Below are 15,395 nucleotides of genomic sequence, written 5' to 3' on the forward strand. Positions count from 1 at the left end.
TCCCAACTAAAAAAAACAGCCCAAAAATTAAAAATATCCTTAACTTTTTGTTTGTAGTCTATGTTGTATCTAGAAATGTATTGTATAAATGTACATAAATCAATATATATGTGTAATAAGACTTTTTCATATACCTTGAAACCTGCATTTTTGTCATTTTTTTCCTAATGCATCTTATTAAAGTTTCTGAGATTTAACACATGTAACCTCTGAGGCAGATCATGTCTATAAACTCACAGACCAGTTTAATACTTTCCGATATTTTCCTTCTAGTGCAGTGTTTTCATAGCGTAGTATTGGCTACTTTTACTCAAGTAAAGGCTCTGAATATTTCTTACAGTCCAAAGTGCATCAAAAACAATGAACCATGTGATCTCAGAAATAAGTAATTAGTAAGAAATGTCAAATAAATACACAGCGATGCATCTTTTATCCATAAAAACATGTGAATTTGCAAAAAAAACCCAAACCTGTAAATGTTCTTATACAATAATCTTTAAACAATGCAATTAAACGTGACCTTATGTAACATTTCCTTGCTCTTATGATCCCCTTAAGCAGAATTAATGAATTCTGCAGATTCTTCAATGCGTCCGCTCATTCACAAAGTGCTGCAAGGCAAAAAAAAAAAAAAAAAAAAAAAAAAACTTTCAGGTGATGAGGCTACAGATGACACCATGTGATCTGCTCGCATTGAAGTCTTGGCACTGATGGTTGTTTTAAGACAATGATCGCTAAAACAGTCATGTTTCATGGTTGGCTCCATGCTTTCACACCCACTCAGCTGAAGGAGGGTTTAATCCACTCACAGTTTACTGTTCAGGACTTTGACTCACAAACTCCAAACTCTGCACCAAACAGCATGTGAGTATCTGCAACATCACGTTTTACACTTTTAATTCCATTTAGGCTTTAATATAGAATATAACAACTACAGGATAATACTTTTCAGGTGTTGATATTTTAGTAATGCTTTATATTTTTCTATAATTTGGCATCGACATTCAACGCTTTTATTCCCTTCTATTTTTCTCAAATTGACTTTATTTAGCTTCTATGTTAAAATTCTATGTTTAGTTGACATCCTGCTGTAAGGATATTAATTTCCTAATGTGTTTTCTTTCATTTATCAAAGGCTCCGCTGGTGCCTTTTCATGCTCTGTAAACAATGCACCGCTCAGATGTTTTCTTAGCTTATGTAAGAGCTTCATGTGCAGTAGGTGGTCATGTTTTCTTTGCCGTATGTTTGATGTTTTAGAGCGCTTTAACCCTCTGTCTGTCTGGAATGTTTCTCTGATGCACATTTTAACCTTTGTCATTGAGTGAAAGTCTGTTCAGCTGCACCGCACTGACACCAGACTTATTAAAAGTACACATTAACCCAAAGACGGAGGAAGTCTTGAGTATCTTTAACAAGAATCTGTTGCCTGCCAAACCCACTCCTGTTAATCTATACCACTGACAGTATATGAAGTGAAGCGTTTGGTTTTTATTCATCTGGGAATTCAGCAAAAACAGATCTGGAGTGGGTTTGAGTCCAAATACTGTGTGAAGGTTTCAGACTCAACTGGAGAAAATCATAAGACTTAACCTGTGACTTCAGTTCAGCTCGACATGATGATATTTTCCCCCTCGCCAAACTGAACACTGCAAAAATCTAAATGTTACCAAGTGTATTTTTCTCATTTCTAGTCCAAATATCTCATCACACTTAAAATAAGACATAATCACCTAACGAGGAACTTTTCAGTGAGATGTAAGAACTTATTTTTAGACAATAGATCTGGAAAATCTTATTTCAAGAAATCATAACGTGATAATTTTCACTTGTTCCTTTGGCTGATTTTTTTGCTTAATTCAAGATTTTCTGCTTAATTCAAGATTATTTATTTTTTTTTGCTTAATTCAAGATTTTTTTTGCTTAATTCAAGATTTTTGTTGCGTAATTCAAGATTCTTTTTGCTTAAATCAAGATTTTTTTTGCTTAATTCAAGATTTTCTGCTTAATTCAAGATGTTTTTTGCTTAATTCAAGATTTTCTGCTTAATTCAAGATTTTTTTTTTGCTTAATTCAAGATTTTTTTTTGCTTAATTCAAGATTTTCTGCTTAATTCAAGATTTTTTTTTTGCTTAATTCAAGATTTTTTTTTTGCTTAATTCAAGATTTTCTGCTTAATTCAAGACTTTTTTTTTTTTGCTTAATTCATTTTTTTTTTTTTGCTTAATTCAAGATTTTTTTTTTTCTTTTTAATTAATTCAACATTTTTTTTTTTTTTGCTTAATTCTAGATTTTTTTTTTTGCTTATTTCAAGCCAAAAATCTGCCAATGGAACAAGTAAAAATTATCTTGGTAAGATTTCTTGAAGTAAGATTTTCAAGATCTATTGTCTAAAAGTAAGTTCTTACATCTCACTGAAAAGTTACTCTTTAGGTGATTATGTTTTATTTTAAGTGGGATGAGATATTTTTACTAGAAATGAGAAAAATATACTTGGTAAGATTTTGATTTTTGCAGTACTGACACAACCCCACCTTATAAAATCAGAATTAGCCTTTTAAGAGAAACCATGATGCAAGGTTGTAAAATTACGTAATTTATATTAAAAAAAAGAAATGTTACCTCTTCTTCTAGCCAGTCGTTATACTGGACGATGCTCGCCATGGCAACGTCAGCACCTTTCATATAGAAAGTGATATCTCCTGTTGATTTTTTCTTCAAATTGTATACAAACTTAAGTGTAAATGGCATTTTTAACAGTTTAATGGCATTGATTATTGCACAAGTTATGAATATACTTGAGATATTTGAACTAGGGTGTGGAACTGCATGATGGTTCAGATAGAATAATTATAGATTTCCCAGAACTGGTTCAGGTTGATGCCTGTAGTAGAGACTTCTGGGAAATTGGATGGAGCTGGTCAGTTGACCCGATTTCACCAGGGTCAATGACATAAATGTAGCTAAGATTTCCCAGAATATTTATGATACTGGCCAGCCTAATTTTGGGAATTCTATTCATAATCCTGAACAAACATTCATCATAGAGGAAAAATGTGTTGTTGGATTGATCTTAAAGGATGAATGCCACAGAAAGATTACAGATATGACATTAAAATTTTGGATGTGTTCGTTTATCTGGTAGGTGAACAAGTGTTTTTCAGAATTTTCTGAGGGGTCATGTGGGGCACTTTCTGAAATCTGGTTGATTTGGGATGGAATGACCCTATTGTTTCTCCTGCTGCTTTCAGATGCCTGTAGTTTTAATGGTCCATATTTATTTAGAACTCAAATCCAAATGTGTAGGGTTTGTGTTTTTAACTTCCCCCTCCAGTTTCTACTCTACATCCTGACCTTGTTGGTTTGTTTTCCGGACAGAGCCCCTCCTCCATCATGTCCCTCCTCACCCACCTGCTGGCCTGCCTCTTCGGTATGGGCTCCTGGGTCTCCATCAACGGCCTGTGGGTGGAGCTGCCCCTCCTGGTCCCTCAGATCCCAGAGGGCTGGTACCTGCCCTCCTACCTGTCCGTCCTCATCCAGATGGCCAACATCGGTCCTCTCTTCGTGACTCTGATGCACCGGTTCCGGCCCGGCGTTCTGAATGAGTCCGCCGTCATCTACCTGATCGTCGCCATGGGGACGGTGGCGACCTTCCTGCTGGCTTTCTTCTGGAAGGAGACGGTGGTGGTGGCGGGTTTCCCTCGCAGCGTGGCCCTCCTGGTGTTGACCTTCTTCCTGGCTGCGGTCGACTGCACCTCCTCCGTCACTTTCCTGCCCTTCATGATGAGGCTCAAACCGGAGTATTTGACCACCTACTACATCGGGGAGGGGGTCAGCGGGTTACTGCCTGCTCTGGTGGCTTTGGTCCAGGGGGTCGGGGTGGTCCACTGCATCAACAGTACACAGTCTCTGAACCACAGCTTAAACACCTCCAACTCAAACGCTGTGACCTTTGACCTCCAGGCCCAGTACCAGCCCGCCAACTTCTCCGTTGAGGTGTTCTTCTTCTTCTTGAGTGCCATGATGCTCGTTTGCCTGGTGGCCTTTCTCCTGCTGAACTACCACCCCGCTGTGGCCAGAGAGCCCCCCAACGGCCGCTACACCAACGGGGTCAAAGCCAAGTCTCAGAGCAACAGGAAGTGGTCTGAGCAGAAGTCCATGATGGAGCCGTTCAGACCCGTACAGCAGAAGCGCAGGAGCAGCTTCGGTACAGGGGCGTACAGCTGGATGCAGGTGGTCTACATCTTCGTGGTCCTGGCCTGGACCAACGCTCTGACCAACACGGTGCTGCCCTCGGTGCAGTCGTACTCCTGCTTGCCCTACGGGAACAACGCCTACCACCTATCAGCCACCATGGCCGCTGTGTCCAACCCCCTCGCCTGCTTCATCGCCATGTTCTTCCCCATAAGGTCAGTGATCTGTGGATACACATGGAGACAACGAACTCAAAATGAGCCAAAATGGACAAGAAAACTCCTGGGGTGTAAAACTGTAGGTTCGAATCCCGCTCCCAGTCATGTGCTGTTGTGTCTTTGGGCAAGACACTTCACTTCGTATAAATGTGTATGAATGTTTGCTAATTGGCAGCCACACTTCTGTCAGTCTGCCCCAGGGCAGCTGTGGATACAAATGTAGTTTACCACCACCAGAGGGGGAGTGTGAGAGTGAATGAATAATGGATCCACTGTGTGCTTTGAGTATGCATTCACAGAAAAGCACTATATAAATCTAATCCATTATTATTATTACTGAGAAAACTACATCATTTATACAAGGACTCAATAGACATGATACAATGAAATATAGTTACCCAGGTCTCATGGGTGAAAAAAAGATAAAATATTAAACTACAAAAGCACTCTGAGAGCGCAGACCTCCGCCAACGCAGATCAGTCCCCCACCGATCACCACCAAAATTTAATCATTTGTTCCTTGTGCCAGTATCAACATTTCCTGAAAATTTCATCAAAATTCGTCCATAACTTTGAGTTATCTTGCTAACAAACAAACAAACAAACAAACAAACAAACAAACAAACAAACCCGATGAAAACATAACCTCCTTGGTGGAAGTAATAAAATATATAAAAGCTAAATAGAATAGAATGAAAACTTACATAAAATCTGCTAAAATTAAATAAACTAAACATCTGAATATGTACAATATTTCACAGTATACGGCAGCAGCAACAACAGTTTAACAGTGGAATTAAAGTACATAGTATATATATGTTGTGGATTTTCTTAAAAAAAAAAAAAAAAGCTAATGTGAAATCCTCTATTTAATTCATGGGAGAAAATCCTAAAGCCCTACTCCATAAGTTTTCCCACTGAGATAAACTTCATTGTTATTATATGTATTTTAAGCCCATTAAATGTTTGTTTTCATTGGATTAGAAATCCAAGAAGCTCTTATTTGACATATGTATTCATGTAACTACTTAAAACGAATAAATTTAATCCTTCACTGCCAGTGAAAATAGGTAAAACAGGTAAAAAAAAAAAATAGTTTGAATGATGGAATACAATAACATTTTTCAGTATAAATATTAAAATTTTCCCATCGGTCATTTTTTTTTAACTGACATTTATTGATTTATTAAGTGATAAACACACATAAAACATACGGACGGACGGACGGGTAGGTAGGTAGGTAGGTAGGTAGGTAGGTAGGTAGATAGATAGATAGATAGATAGATAGATAGATAGATAGATAGATAGATAGATAGATAGAACGATAGAACGATAGATAGATAGATAGATAGATAGATAGATAGATAGATAGATAGATAGATAGATAGATAGATAGATAGATAGATAGATAGATAGATAGATAGATAGATAGATAGATAGATAGATATGACTTTAGTAGGACAAATATTTTAATGTCAGTATATTCAAAGCAGAAGTAAAATTAAAAAAAAAAAAAAATTTTCTCAAAGTATAGACTGGTCATTGTTTCAGCAGGATAATGACCCTGGAAACACATGACATGACATGTTGAAAATGTCAAGAATTTAGTTTTGTTATTTTTACTTGTTAAGAAAAAAAAAAAAAAAATCATTTGCATTTGTTTGCGTCTGTTTGATCAGGATCAGGATAAAGTTTATTGTCTTGCAACAGTGCTACACATGCTGCATTCACATTCGGACACATATAGTAACAAAACACACCCAGTCACAAGATTTTGGAGTCAGCATAATCACAATTATGTATTACACCTAATCTATATATTGCACCATCCCCTCCAAGATAAAAATAATAGAATAAATACAATTAATTAATACAAAAAATTAATTTAAAAAGATGGGAGTAATTCCAGTCCTTAAAAATATTCCTTCAGTTTCAGTGCCAAAGATAAATATATAACAAACAAAAAAATATATGAAGAAATAAAATATATGATAAAAACAATAATAAAATCAAGAGTAAACACATTAATACTAAAAACATGGGTAGTTTAAAAGCTGGTCCTCAGGCAAGTTTGATCAAAAGGTTGATGTAGCCACACCTTTTGAAATACACAGAAGAATGCAAATGACTTAATGTGTCAAAATAGTTTTTTCCACTACTATATTTTCCTATGAACCCACTATCTCAGTGTTTTTCAACCTTGGGGTCAGGACCCCACATGGGATTGCCTGGAATTAAAATGGGGTCGCCTGAAATTTCTAGTAATTGATAAAAATTAAAAAATTACCAATAAAAAAATATGGTGAGTTGACAGAGACAATCACAATCCATAAAAGACAAGACAAACTGTGAAGCTGAAACTGAAGCACTGTGGTTCTGTTTATCTGTCAAATGTTCATTGTGGTCAGTTTCAGATGCTGCAGCTCTTTCATAATTCATAGTTTGAGTTCTTGTTTGTTCAGTATTAATTGTCAGCCTTGTAAATCCAAGCTGGACTGACTGTACATATCCTGACCAAGGAAAATAAAATTCTCACTTTGTGCAGTAATCTACACCTGGCTTTACTGCCTCCGTCCATAATAATATACATTATATACAGGGTGGGGAAGCAAAATTTACAATATTTTGAGGCAGGGATTGAAAGACAGTGTATGACCAATTAGTTTATTGAAAGTCATAAGAATTTATTTGCCACAAGAAAATGTACATAATAGAATATATTTTTATTCTATGTGTCCTCCTTCTTTCTCAATAACTGCCTTCACACGCTTCCTGAAACTTGTGCAAGTGTTCCTCAATATTCAGGTGACAACTTCTCCCATTCTTCTTTAATAGTATCTTCCAGACTTTCTCCTAATAGTTTTGCTCATAGTCATTCTCTTCTTTCCATTATAAACAGTCTTTATGGACACTCCAACTATTTTTGAAATCTCCTTTGGTGTGACGAGTGCATTCAGCAAATCACACACTCTTTGACGTTTGCTTTCCTGATTACTCATATGGGCAAAAGTTTGTGAAAAGGTATGGATAATAGTGTTAGGTATGATTATGACATCAATATATGTTTGGTTTCAAAACAATTGACGTAGTGCCTGCTGAGAAAAAACAACTAAATGTTCATTGTAAATTTTGCTTCCCCACCCTGTAGACTAAATGTCGTCTAAAATTAACATTTATTTGCAACATAGTATGGCAAACTATTACATGATCAAAAATAAATAAATAAATAAATAAATTCCTTTTAGCACAAAAAAAAAAGTCTCCATTTTGAATATCTGGGGTCGCCAGAAATTTGTGACGTTAAAATGGGGTCATGAGCCAAAAAAGGTTGGAAACCACTGCACTATCTATTTCTGAGGATGCATCTTGAAGTTCTAGTTGTGTACAGCAGTTGTTTTGTTTTGTTTTGTTTCATCCTGGTACCAAAAACAGCCCAGGTTAATGCTTACAGTGTCCTTTCCCAGGTCTCTGCTGCTGATGGGGGCTCTGACAGTGGTGGGCAGTGGAGTTGGAGCTTACATTATGTTCACTGCAGTGTTGAGTCCGTGTCCAGTCCTGGTCCATGATGTGTCCGGTGGGGTCATCATAGTGAGTATATTCTCATTAAACCTCTGGAAAACCTCTGGAACTGTCTGTACACCCACATATTTCTGCACAAACAGGTAGGACTCACTAGTGTGTGCTCCACAGGTGTTGGCCTGGATCCTCTTTGTCCTCACTCTGTCCTATGTGAAGGTGATAATAGGTGTGATCCTGCGTGACGAAGGCCACAGCGCCCTGGTGTGGTGTGGAGCAGTGGTGCAGTTGGGCTCCCTGCTGGGGGCCATCACCATGTTCCCACTGGTCAGCGTCTTCAACTTCTTCTCATCCGGAGACCCCTGCAACACAACATGTCCCTGAAAACAGACGTCACCGTTTGGAGGATATTTATTGTTTTTGTTGGTTTATTTACTAGAAAACAAATCCGGAACTGTCACTGAGCCTTATCTGACCCACTGCTTTTAACGATTCAATTCATGGACAGGATGAAAATGTTGGATATGTCAACAGAGTGAGTTTATTTTATATAATTAAATATGTAAATAGAGCTGTTTTGACAACTAACCCAAAAGGACCCAGTGTTACTTTTATGGCAGTTCCCAAATGATTTTTTTCCCCTCTATTTTTAACCTTCCTTCAGTGATTTATCGCCATTTATTGTAACATTATCATCTGTATTTTGTGATTTTCAGTGAAAATCAGGTGTTTTCCCATATTTAATTCACTGATCATGTAGCTCACAGGTGTCAAACATGCGGCCTGGCGGCCAAATCTGGCCCTCCTAAGGGTCCAATCCGGCCCTTGGGATGAGTTTGTGAAATGCAAAAATTACACTAAGATATTAACAGTCTTTTTGTTTCAGGTTCCACATTCAGACCAATTCAATCTCAAGTGGGCAGGACCAGTCAAATACTATCATAATAACATAAAAATAATGACAATTCCAAATTTTTCTCTTTTTACACACATATTTACACTAAAACAAAGTATAATTTCGCAAAAAATGTGAATAACTTGAACAAAAATGAACAACCTGAAATGTTTTGAGAGAAGTAAGTACAATTTTAACAATTTTCTGTCTGTTATTAAATGTTCTGTGTGTTTGTAGATCCACTGTGATCTGTAAGTTATAATGTACATGTGTAAATGATAAACTGAGGCATAATATTGTTAAAATTACAGTTATTTTTTTTAGTTTGTTCATGTTATTCACATCTTTTGAAAGGATAGTTTGCAGATGTAAACCTTTTCATTATGTAAATTTACTTTTTTCACTCTAAAACAGAGAAAAGTTTGGAGTTGACATTATTTATATATTATTACGTTATTATTTTACTGGTTCGGCGCACTTCAGATCAAATTTAGCTGAATGTGGCCCCTGAACTAAAATGAGTTTGACAACCCTGATGTAGATGTTTATAAAAGCTCAGAGAAAGGTTAAGGGGTTTTATATCAAAAACAGAGAAAACTGAAGGAAAAGTGACTTTTTCAGTAAATCTGTTCATTAACTGGACATAAACCAAGTGTGTCCATCCACTGTCATTGATCCAACTCCATGGGTTTAACTGGTGAATCAATGTTGTAGAAGATGACAGTGTTTCCACGGTAACTACAGAGCCTCTGAACGTCCAAATGGGTCATATCTGAAATCATAATATCATGAAAAGATGACAAACTGTATTTTACACCATTTATTTAGATATACTGATAGGATTAGTGGATCAGCAGGTATTAAATAGTTCACATCAGTAGATGATTGGGTCTCTATGGGTTAAAGCACTAATTCACAACCATTTTTTTTCTTTTTTCCAACTAATATTTAAGCCTTCCTGTCTCATCTTCTGCGCCATTACTGACAAAAAAACATCAGTTCTAGTTTTTCCCTTTTTTCTCTTCAGTTAGTTTATTTAACCTGCTATTATTGGACAATGACCCCAAAAATGATCCTTTTAGTTGGTAAGGAAGTGTGTTTTTGACATTTTATTTACAAGTGCACATCTAATACACTGCAAAAATCAAAATCTTACCTAGTGTATTTTTCTCACTTCTAGTCAAAATATCTCATCACTCTTAAAATAACAAATAATCACCTAAAGAGTAACTTTTCAGTGAGATGTAAGAACTTATTTTTAGATAGTAGATCTGGAAAATCTTATTTCAAGAAATCTTACCAAGATAATTTTCACTTGTTCCATTGGCAGATTTTTTTTTTTTTTTTTTGCTTGAATTGAGCAAAAAAAAAAAACATTGAATTAAGCAAAAAAAAAAAAAATCTGCCAATGGAACAAGTGAAAATTATTTTGATAAGATTTCTTGAAATAAGGTTTTCCAGATCTATTGTCTAAAAATAAGTCCTTATATCTCACTGAAAAGTTACTCTTTAGGTCATGGGTGTCAAACTCATTTTAGTTCAGGGGCCACATCCAGCCTAATATGATCTAAAGTGGGCCGGACCAGTAAAGTAGTTTAAATAATAGGATAAGAACTTATGAGTGAAAAAAGTAAATTCCGTAATGAAAATGTTCACATCTACGAATTGTAATTGAACATAATATGAACAAATATGAACAACCTGAAAATTCTTTCAGTAAAATAAGTGCAATTTTAACAATATTACACTTTAGTTTATCATTTATACATGTGAATCACAACTTAGAGATCACAGTGGATCTACAAATACACAAAACATTGAATAACAAGGAGAATATTATTAAAATTCCACATACTTCTCTTAAGACATTTCAGATATTCACAATTTTTGTAAAAGGCTAGTCTGTAAATGTGAACATTTTTGTGTAATTGTACTTTTTTTACACTAAAAGAAAGAGACAAATTTACAGTCATTGTTTCATTGTCATTATTTATAGGTTATTATGATAGTATTTAACTGGTCTGATCCACTTTAGACTGAATTGACCTAAAATCATTTTAACATCCTTGATTGTTAATATCTTCAGTGGCCAGGGGCCGAATTGAACCCTTTGGTGGGCCGGATTTGGCCCCCGGGCCGCATGTTTGACACCTGTGCTTTAGGTTATTATGTCTTATTTTAAGTGTGATGAGATTATTTGACAAGAAATGAGAAAAATACACTTGGTAAGATTTAGATTTTTACAGTGTGTTGACATCAGAGCAGACACATCCTTATGGACTCCCTGTGATCAGTGAAAGGGCCGTGGACCCCAGGTTGGGAACCATGACATTAGAGAATATATAATCGCTGTAGCTAACATACTGCTGTAAATGTAAAAATAAAGAGATACCTTTAAAGTGCAATTAACCACATGTAAAATGAACTGTACTGACAAAACCGTAGGGAACTTTCTTTTTCTTTTTATTTATTTCATGTAGTTTCATTTTAGAAAAACTTCAACTGTGTTTACTCTGTTCTTGTTTATTTTTCTTAAAATGTATCATGTGATCTTTGTGACTATTATAAATGTTATGTGAGTAAAAACATCCATTTCGTCTGACACTGGACCTCTGATTGTAGAAAATATGCAACTATTAAGAACCCTGGAAATAAAAGGTTTGTAATATAATACTTCTGGAATGAAATGCACATTTTTATTTGTATTTTCTCACTCTATATTGGCTGCATTATGATATAAAAGCACAAAATGATACAATATGTAATAAAAGACATATAAAAGACATAATATTTATGACTTTTTAATTTTTTCAACCCTCCACCACCACCCCTCTTTGGAGGACAACTTTATTTTTAATTACAGCTTGTGTTTAAGTAACAATCTCAAACTTTACATTCACATGTTCGTCCAGTCCTTGCTTGTATACATTTACATATACATATACATATACATATACATATACATATACACATACATATACATATACACATACATATACATATACATATACATATACATATACATATACATATACATATACATATACATATACACATACATATACATATACATATAAATATACATAGAGGGAGGGCTCATATAGATGAATTTATAACATAATCTTAAATTTAACATAATATAATACAATTTGGATTGGTTTTCTTACTTAAATTTACAGAAACGAGCCAATTTTCACATTCAAACATATGATATTTATTGTGATTTATTAACACAAAATAATACACATCCACAATACACAATAATATACAACATTAAAGCAATAATTGAATCCCAATGTGACATCTTTACAGACCAACAGAGCAAACAAAAACTCCAAGATATGACAACACATGCAGTTAAAAAGTATTTTCATATTATTACATCGATTAATGTTAATGGATTCACCCCAAAAGTGCAAAGCTAAGAAAAAATGTGTAGCAGATCATACAACTAGACTGTGTTCATACCATTATCCTGATTTATCCAGTTCAGATTTAACTAATATAACTCTATTTTTCATCTCTATAGTCTTGATATGAACTATCTCCATCTCTTTCTCCTGATATCTTTCTTTAGATGTCTAACTATAGTATAATTTTTTGAAGCCATCTTAAAAATCACTTTAATTTCATACATTTCTTGCAGTTCTAGGATGGTAGTTGCATTTTGTCTACAGCTTTCATTTATTTAATAAGGTTTCATTTATTCCCATTGTATGCATGAGCAGCAGTTGGACTGTAATTATGGATTTTATGGTATTTTTGTGTTCATGTAGTGCCTTCTTTTCTTTTATGTGGTGAATTTGGGAACTCAGAATCAAATGTTTGCATTTGGTAAATCAGGGGTTCCCAAAGCGGGGTACGCATACCCGCAGGAGTACTTGGAAGAAGCCCAGGGGGTACTTATTTTTTATGTTTTTTTGAAAAATACATTACATAAGTCATAATGTACCGAATACAAAATAAATAATGACAATTATTGCTGAAATATAAAACACAATGAATACATTCATATAATAGTTTTATCGTCAATCATCTTGTTAAAGCTTTGGTAACATTTTAAGAACATTTCTATTTTATATTATTCCAAATTAGTTTATTTGAGTAGGTAAGTATTTATTTTTTGTTGATGAAAGGTTCATTGATTAATTAATGACCAATTTATTTATTTTTATTATCAATGAAATTGGACACTTTTCAGTTTATATTTTGCACACAAAATTCAATTTAAAAAAATTATTTTTAATATATTACAGATAAATACATGTTGTTTGTTTACAAAGATTTGAAACTATAAACAGACACCTTTGGCACACAGGAATAAATTTTGCCAATTTTTTTTCAATCAAAAACGCTGGAGTGAGAGCTGGGGGTACTTGGCCAAAAAAAAAAAAGAAAAAAAGTTATTTGTGTATATTTACCTCCGCCAAGGAGGTTATGTTTTTGCCAGCGTAGGACGCAGTAGTGAAAGGCATTACTAATCAGTTTTTAGTCATATTTGCCTCGGTACAAGTTCAATATTTTATTTATTTATTTATTACCTTTGCCAAGGAGGTTATGTTTTTGTCGGCGTTGGTTTGTCTGTCTGTCTGTCCGTGTGCAAGATAACTCAAAAAGTTATCGATGGATTCAGATGAAAATTTCAGGTTTTCAGTTTTCAGGTTTCAGTTTCATGTTGATACTGGCACAAGGAACAAATGATTAAATTTTGGTGGTGATGGGGGGGGGCACTGATCTGCCTTGGTGGAGGTCTGCGCTCTCTGAGTGCTTTTCTAGTTGTTTATGTGCTGCCTCTTGGCCAGGTCATTACTGTAAAACCTTAAATAACCAAGAAAAGCACTCAGAGAGAGCAGACCTCTGCCGAGACAGATCTGCCCCCCCACCCCCATCCCCGGTCACCACCAAAATTTGATCATTTCTTCCTTGTCCCAGTATCAACATTTCCTGAAAATTTCATGAAAATCCGTCCATAACTTTTTGAGTTATCCTACTAACAAACAAACACGCAAACACACAAAGCAAAGCGATCACAATACCTCCTGGTGGAGGTAATAAAAATAAATTAAAGGTTAAATAAAGGTTTAAAAACATTTTCAGGGGGTACTCCACTGTAAAAAGTTTGAGAAGCACTGCGGTAAATGAAACTATGATAAAAATGCTAAGTTTCCATGTTCACAGAGGTGTAAACTTACCACACCCTGTGTATTTCCAGGAGCTGAAATAGCATCACTTGGGTTTCTTTTCTCTTTTGCAGCAGATGCACAGTTTGCCTTGTGTGGACAGGTAAAACGCTGGATGCACGACACTTGCAGCCGACAAAAACAAAATGGACAGAGGTGCAATGATGCAGGCATGCCCGTTTGGACCAGGGTTCCTTTCCTTTTGCATTAAGGTCACTGGGAAGTAACAGAACAAAGCAGTACTCGAGACCACGACGATGGTTACGAAGGCTCGTTTTTTGACAGGATGCAGCACATCCTTCCCCACTGCGGAGTGTCTGAGCGCTCTTGCAACGGTGGCGCTGCTGTACATCATTATGATAACCATGATCATCATTATAAAGTAGGAGACCTGTCCCAGTCTGACTTCTGTGCTGTCGGACACAACCTTATTTTCAGGCAGAGTTAACAGAGCAGTGGGCAGAGCGCAGAGCCAAACACAAGCAGCACAAAGCTCCCTGCATCTGTATTTCTTCAACAGAGGAAAATAAGTAGGGTGGATCACAGCAACGTACCTCTCCAAGCAGATAAAAGTCAAACTCATGGGCCCTCCAGCTTGTACAAACACATACAAAAAATTGAGAAGCCTTTTGTGAGCTTGTACACGGAACGTAAGGAAAAAGAAATGTATGTTGGATATGAGGTACTGGACAGAGTGGAACAGGGCCAGGTTCAGGTTCAGGATGTCTTTGCTCTTCTTGGACGTCAGCGTGATCCACAGCAGTTTGGCTGTCATGGGTTGACCAATGACCATGATGATGACGTCAAAGAGCATAAGAGTACCGATGTAGCTCGGAATGGAGGTGCACGTCCACTCAGTCTGAGCGGTTTTATTAAAGGTGATGTTCTTCTGTGACGTCGGTTCATATCTGTCATCCATCAGAGAAGCTGCTGAAGGAAAGTTGACATGTATCACAGCTGCAGATCACCTTTGAAAGCAAAACTTAACTGAAAATCATGATATTAAGCCTTTATTGGTAGGGCAAGTGACTATTTTTGGTAATTTCAGACAGTTACAGTGAGGACAGTGGGTCAACAATCAGGTCCAATGTGGTCTACAGGGTCTGTAAGGTCCACCTCTGCATGAACAGTGAGTGTAAAGACCCATACAGACCCAGGGTTACTTTTGTGTCTGTTCCCAAATGAATGTTTCTCTCTGTTTAGCCTTTCTTAGCTGATTTATTACCAAGTATTATAACATTATCCTCTACATTCTGCCTTTTATTTATTTATTTATTTATTTATTTATTTATTATTATTATTATTATTATTATTATTATTATTAGTAGTAGTAGTAGTAGTAGTAGTAGTAGTAGTAGTAAATCATGTATTTGCCTATATTTAATTTCTTATAT

At 35.7% G+C, this 15,395-nt stretch overlaps 1 protein-coding gene across 2 annotated transcripts; it reads left to right on the forward strand.

The window, feature by feature from the left end:
• The first annotated feature begins 700 nt into the window (after positions 1–700).
• Positions 701–8,548, forward strand: slc52a3-2a (solute carrier family 52 member 3-2a). Of its 2 annotated transcripts, none has more exons than XM_030146533.1 (4): positions 701–864; positions 3,373–4,407; positions 7,875–7,998; positions 8,101–8,548. In XM_030146533.1, exons 1-4 carry the CDS (start codon positions 728–730, stop codon positions 8,308–8,310), a joined length of 1,506 nt encoding a protein of 501 aa, XP_030002393.1. In that variant the 5' UTR covers positions 701–727; the 3' UTR covers positions 8,311–8,548. The 2 variants fall into 2 exon arrangements, with proteins under 2 accessions (XP_030002393.1, XP_030002394.1); XM_030146534.1 differs by having other exon boundaries at positions 774–864; positions 3,377–4,407.
• The last annotated feature ends 6,847 nt before the right edge of the window (positions 8,549–15,395 follow it).

The sequence above is a fragment of the Sphaeramia orbicularis genome, chromosome 11 (genome assembly GCF_902148855.1).
Source record: "Sphaeramia orbicularis chromosome 11, fSphaOr1.1, whole genome shotgun sequence".
NCBI classification, from domain to species: Eukaryota; Metazoa; Chordata; class Actinopteri; order Kurtiformes; family Apogonidae; genus Sphaeramia; species Sphaeramia orbicularis.

Bases quoted from the DNA above. Each gene is read 5' to 3' on its own strand.
- slc52a3-2a (XM_030146533.1), top strand. From the start codon at position 728: ATGATCGCTAAAACAGTCATGTTTCATGGTTGGCTCCATGCTTTCACA. The intron at 865-3,372 runs GTGAGTATCTGC...TTTGTTTTCCGG, and splicing joins AACTCTGCACCAAACAGCAT to ACAGAGCCCCTCCTCCATCA. The intron at 4,408-7,874 runs GTCAGTGATCTG...GTCCTTTCCCAG, and splicing joins GCCATGTTCTTCCCCATAAG to GTCTCTGCTGCTGATGGGGG.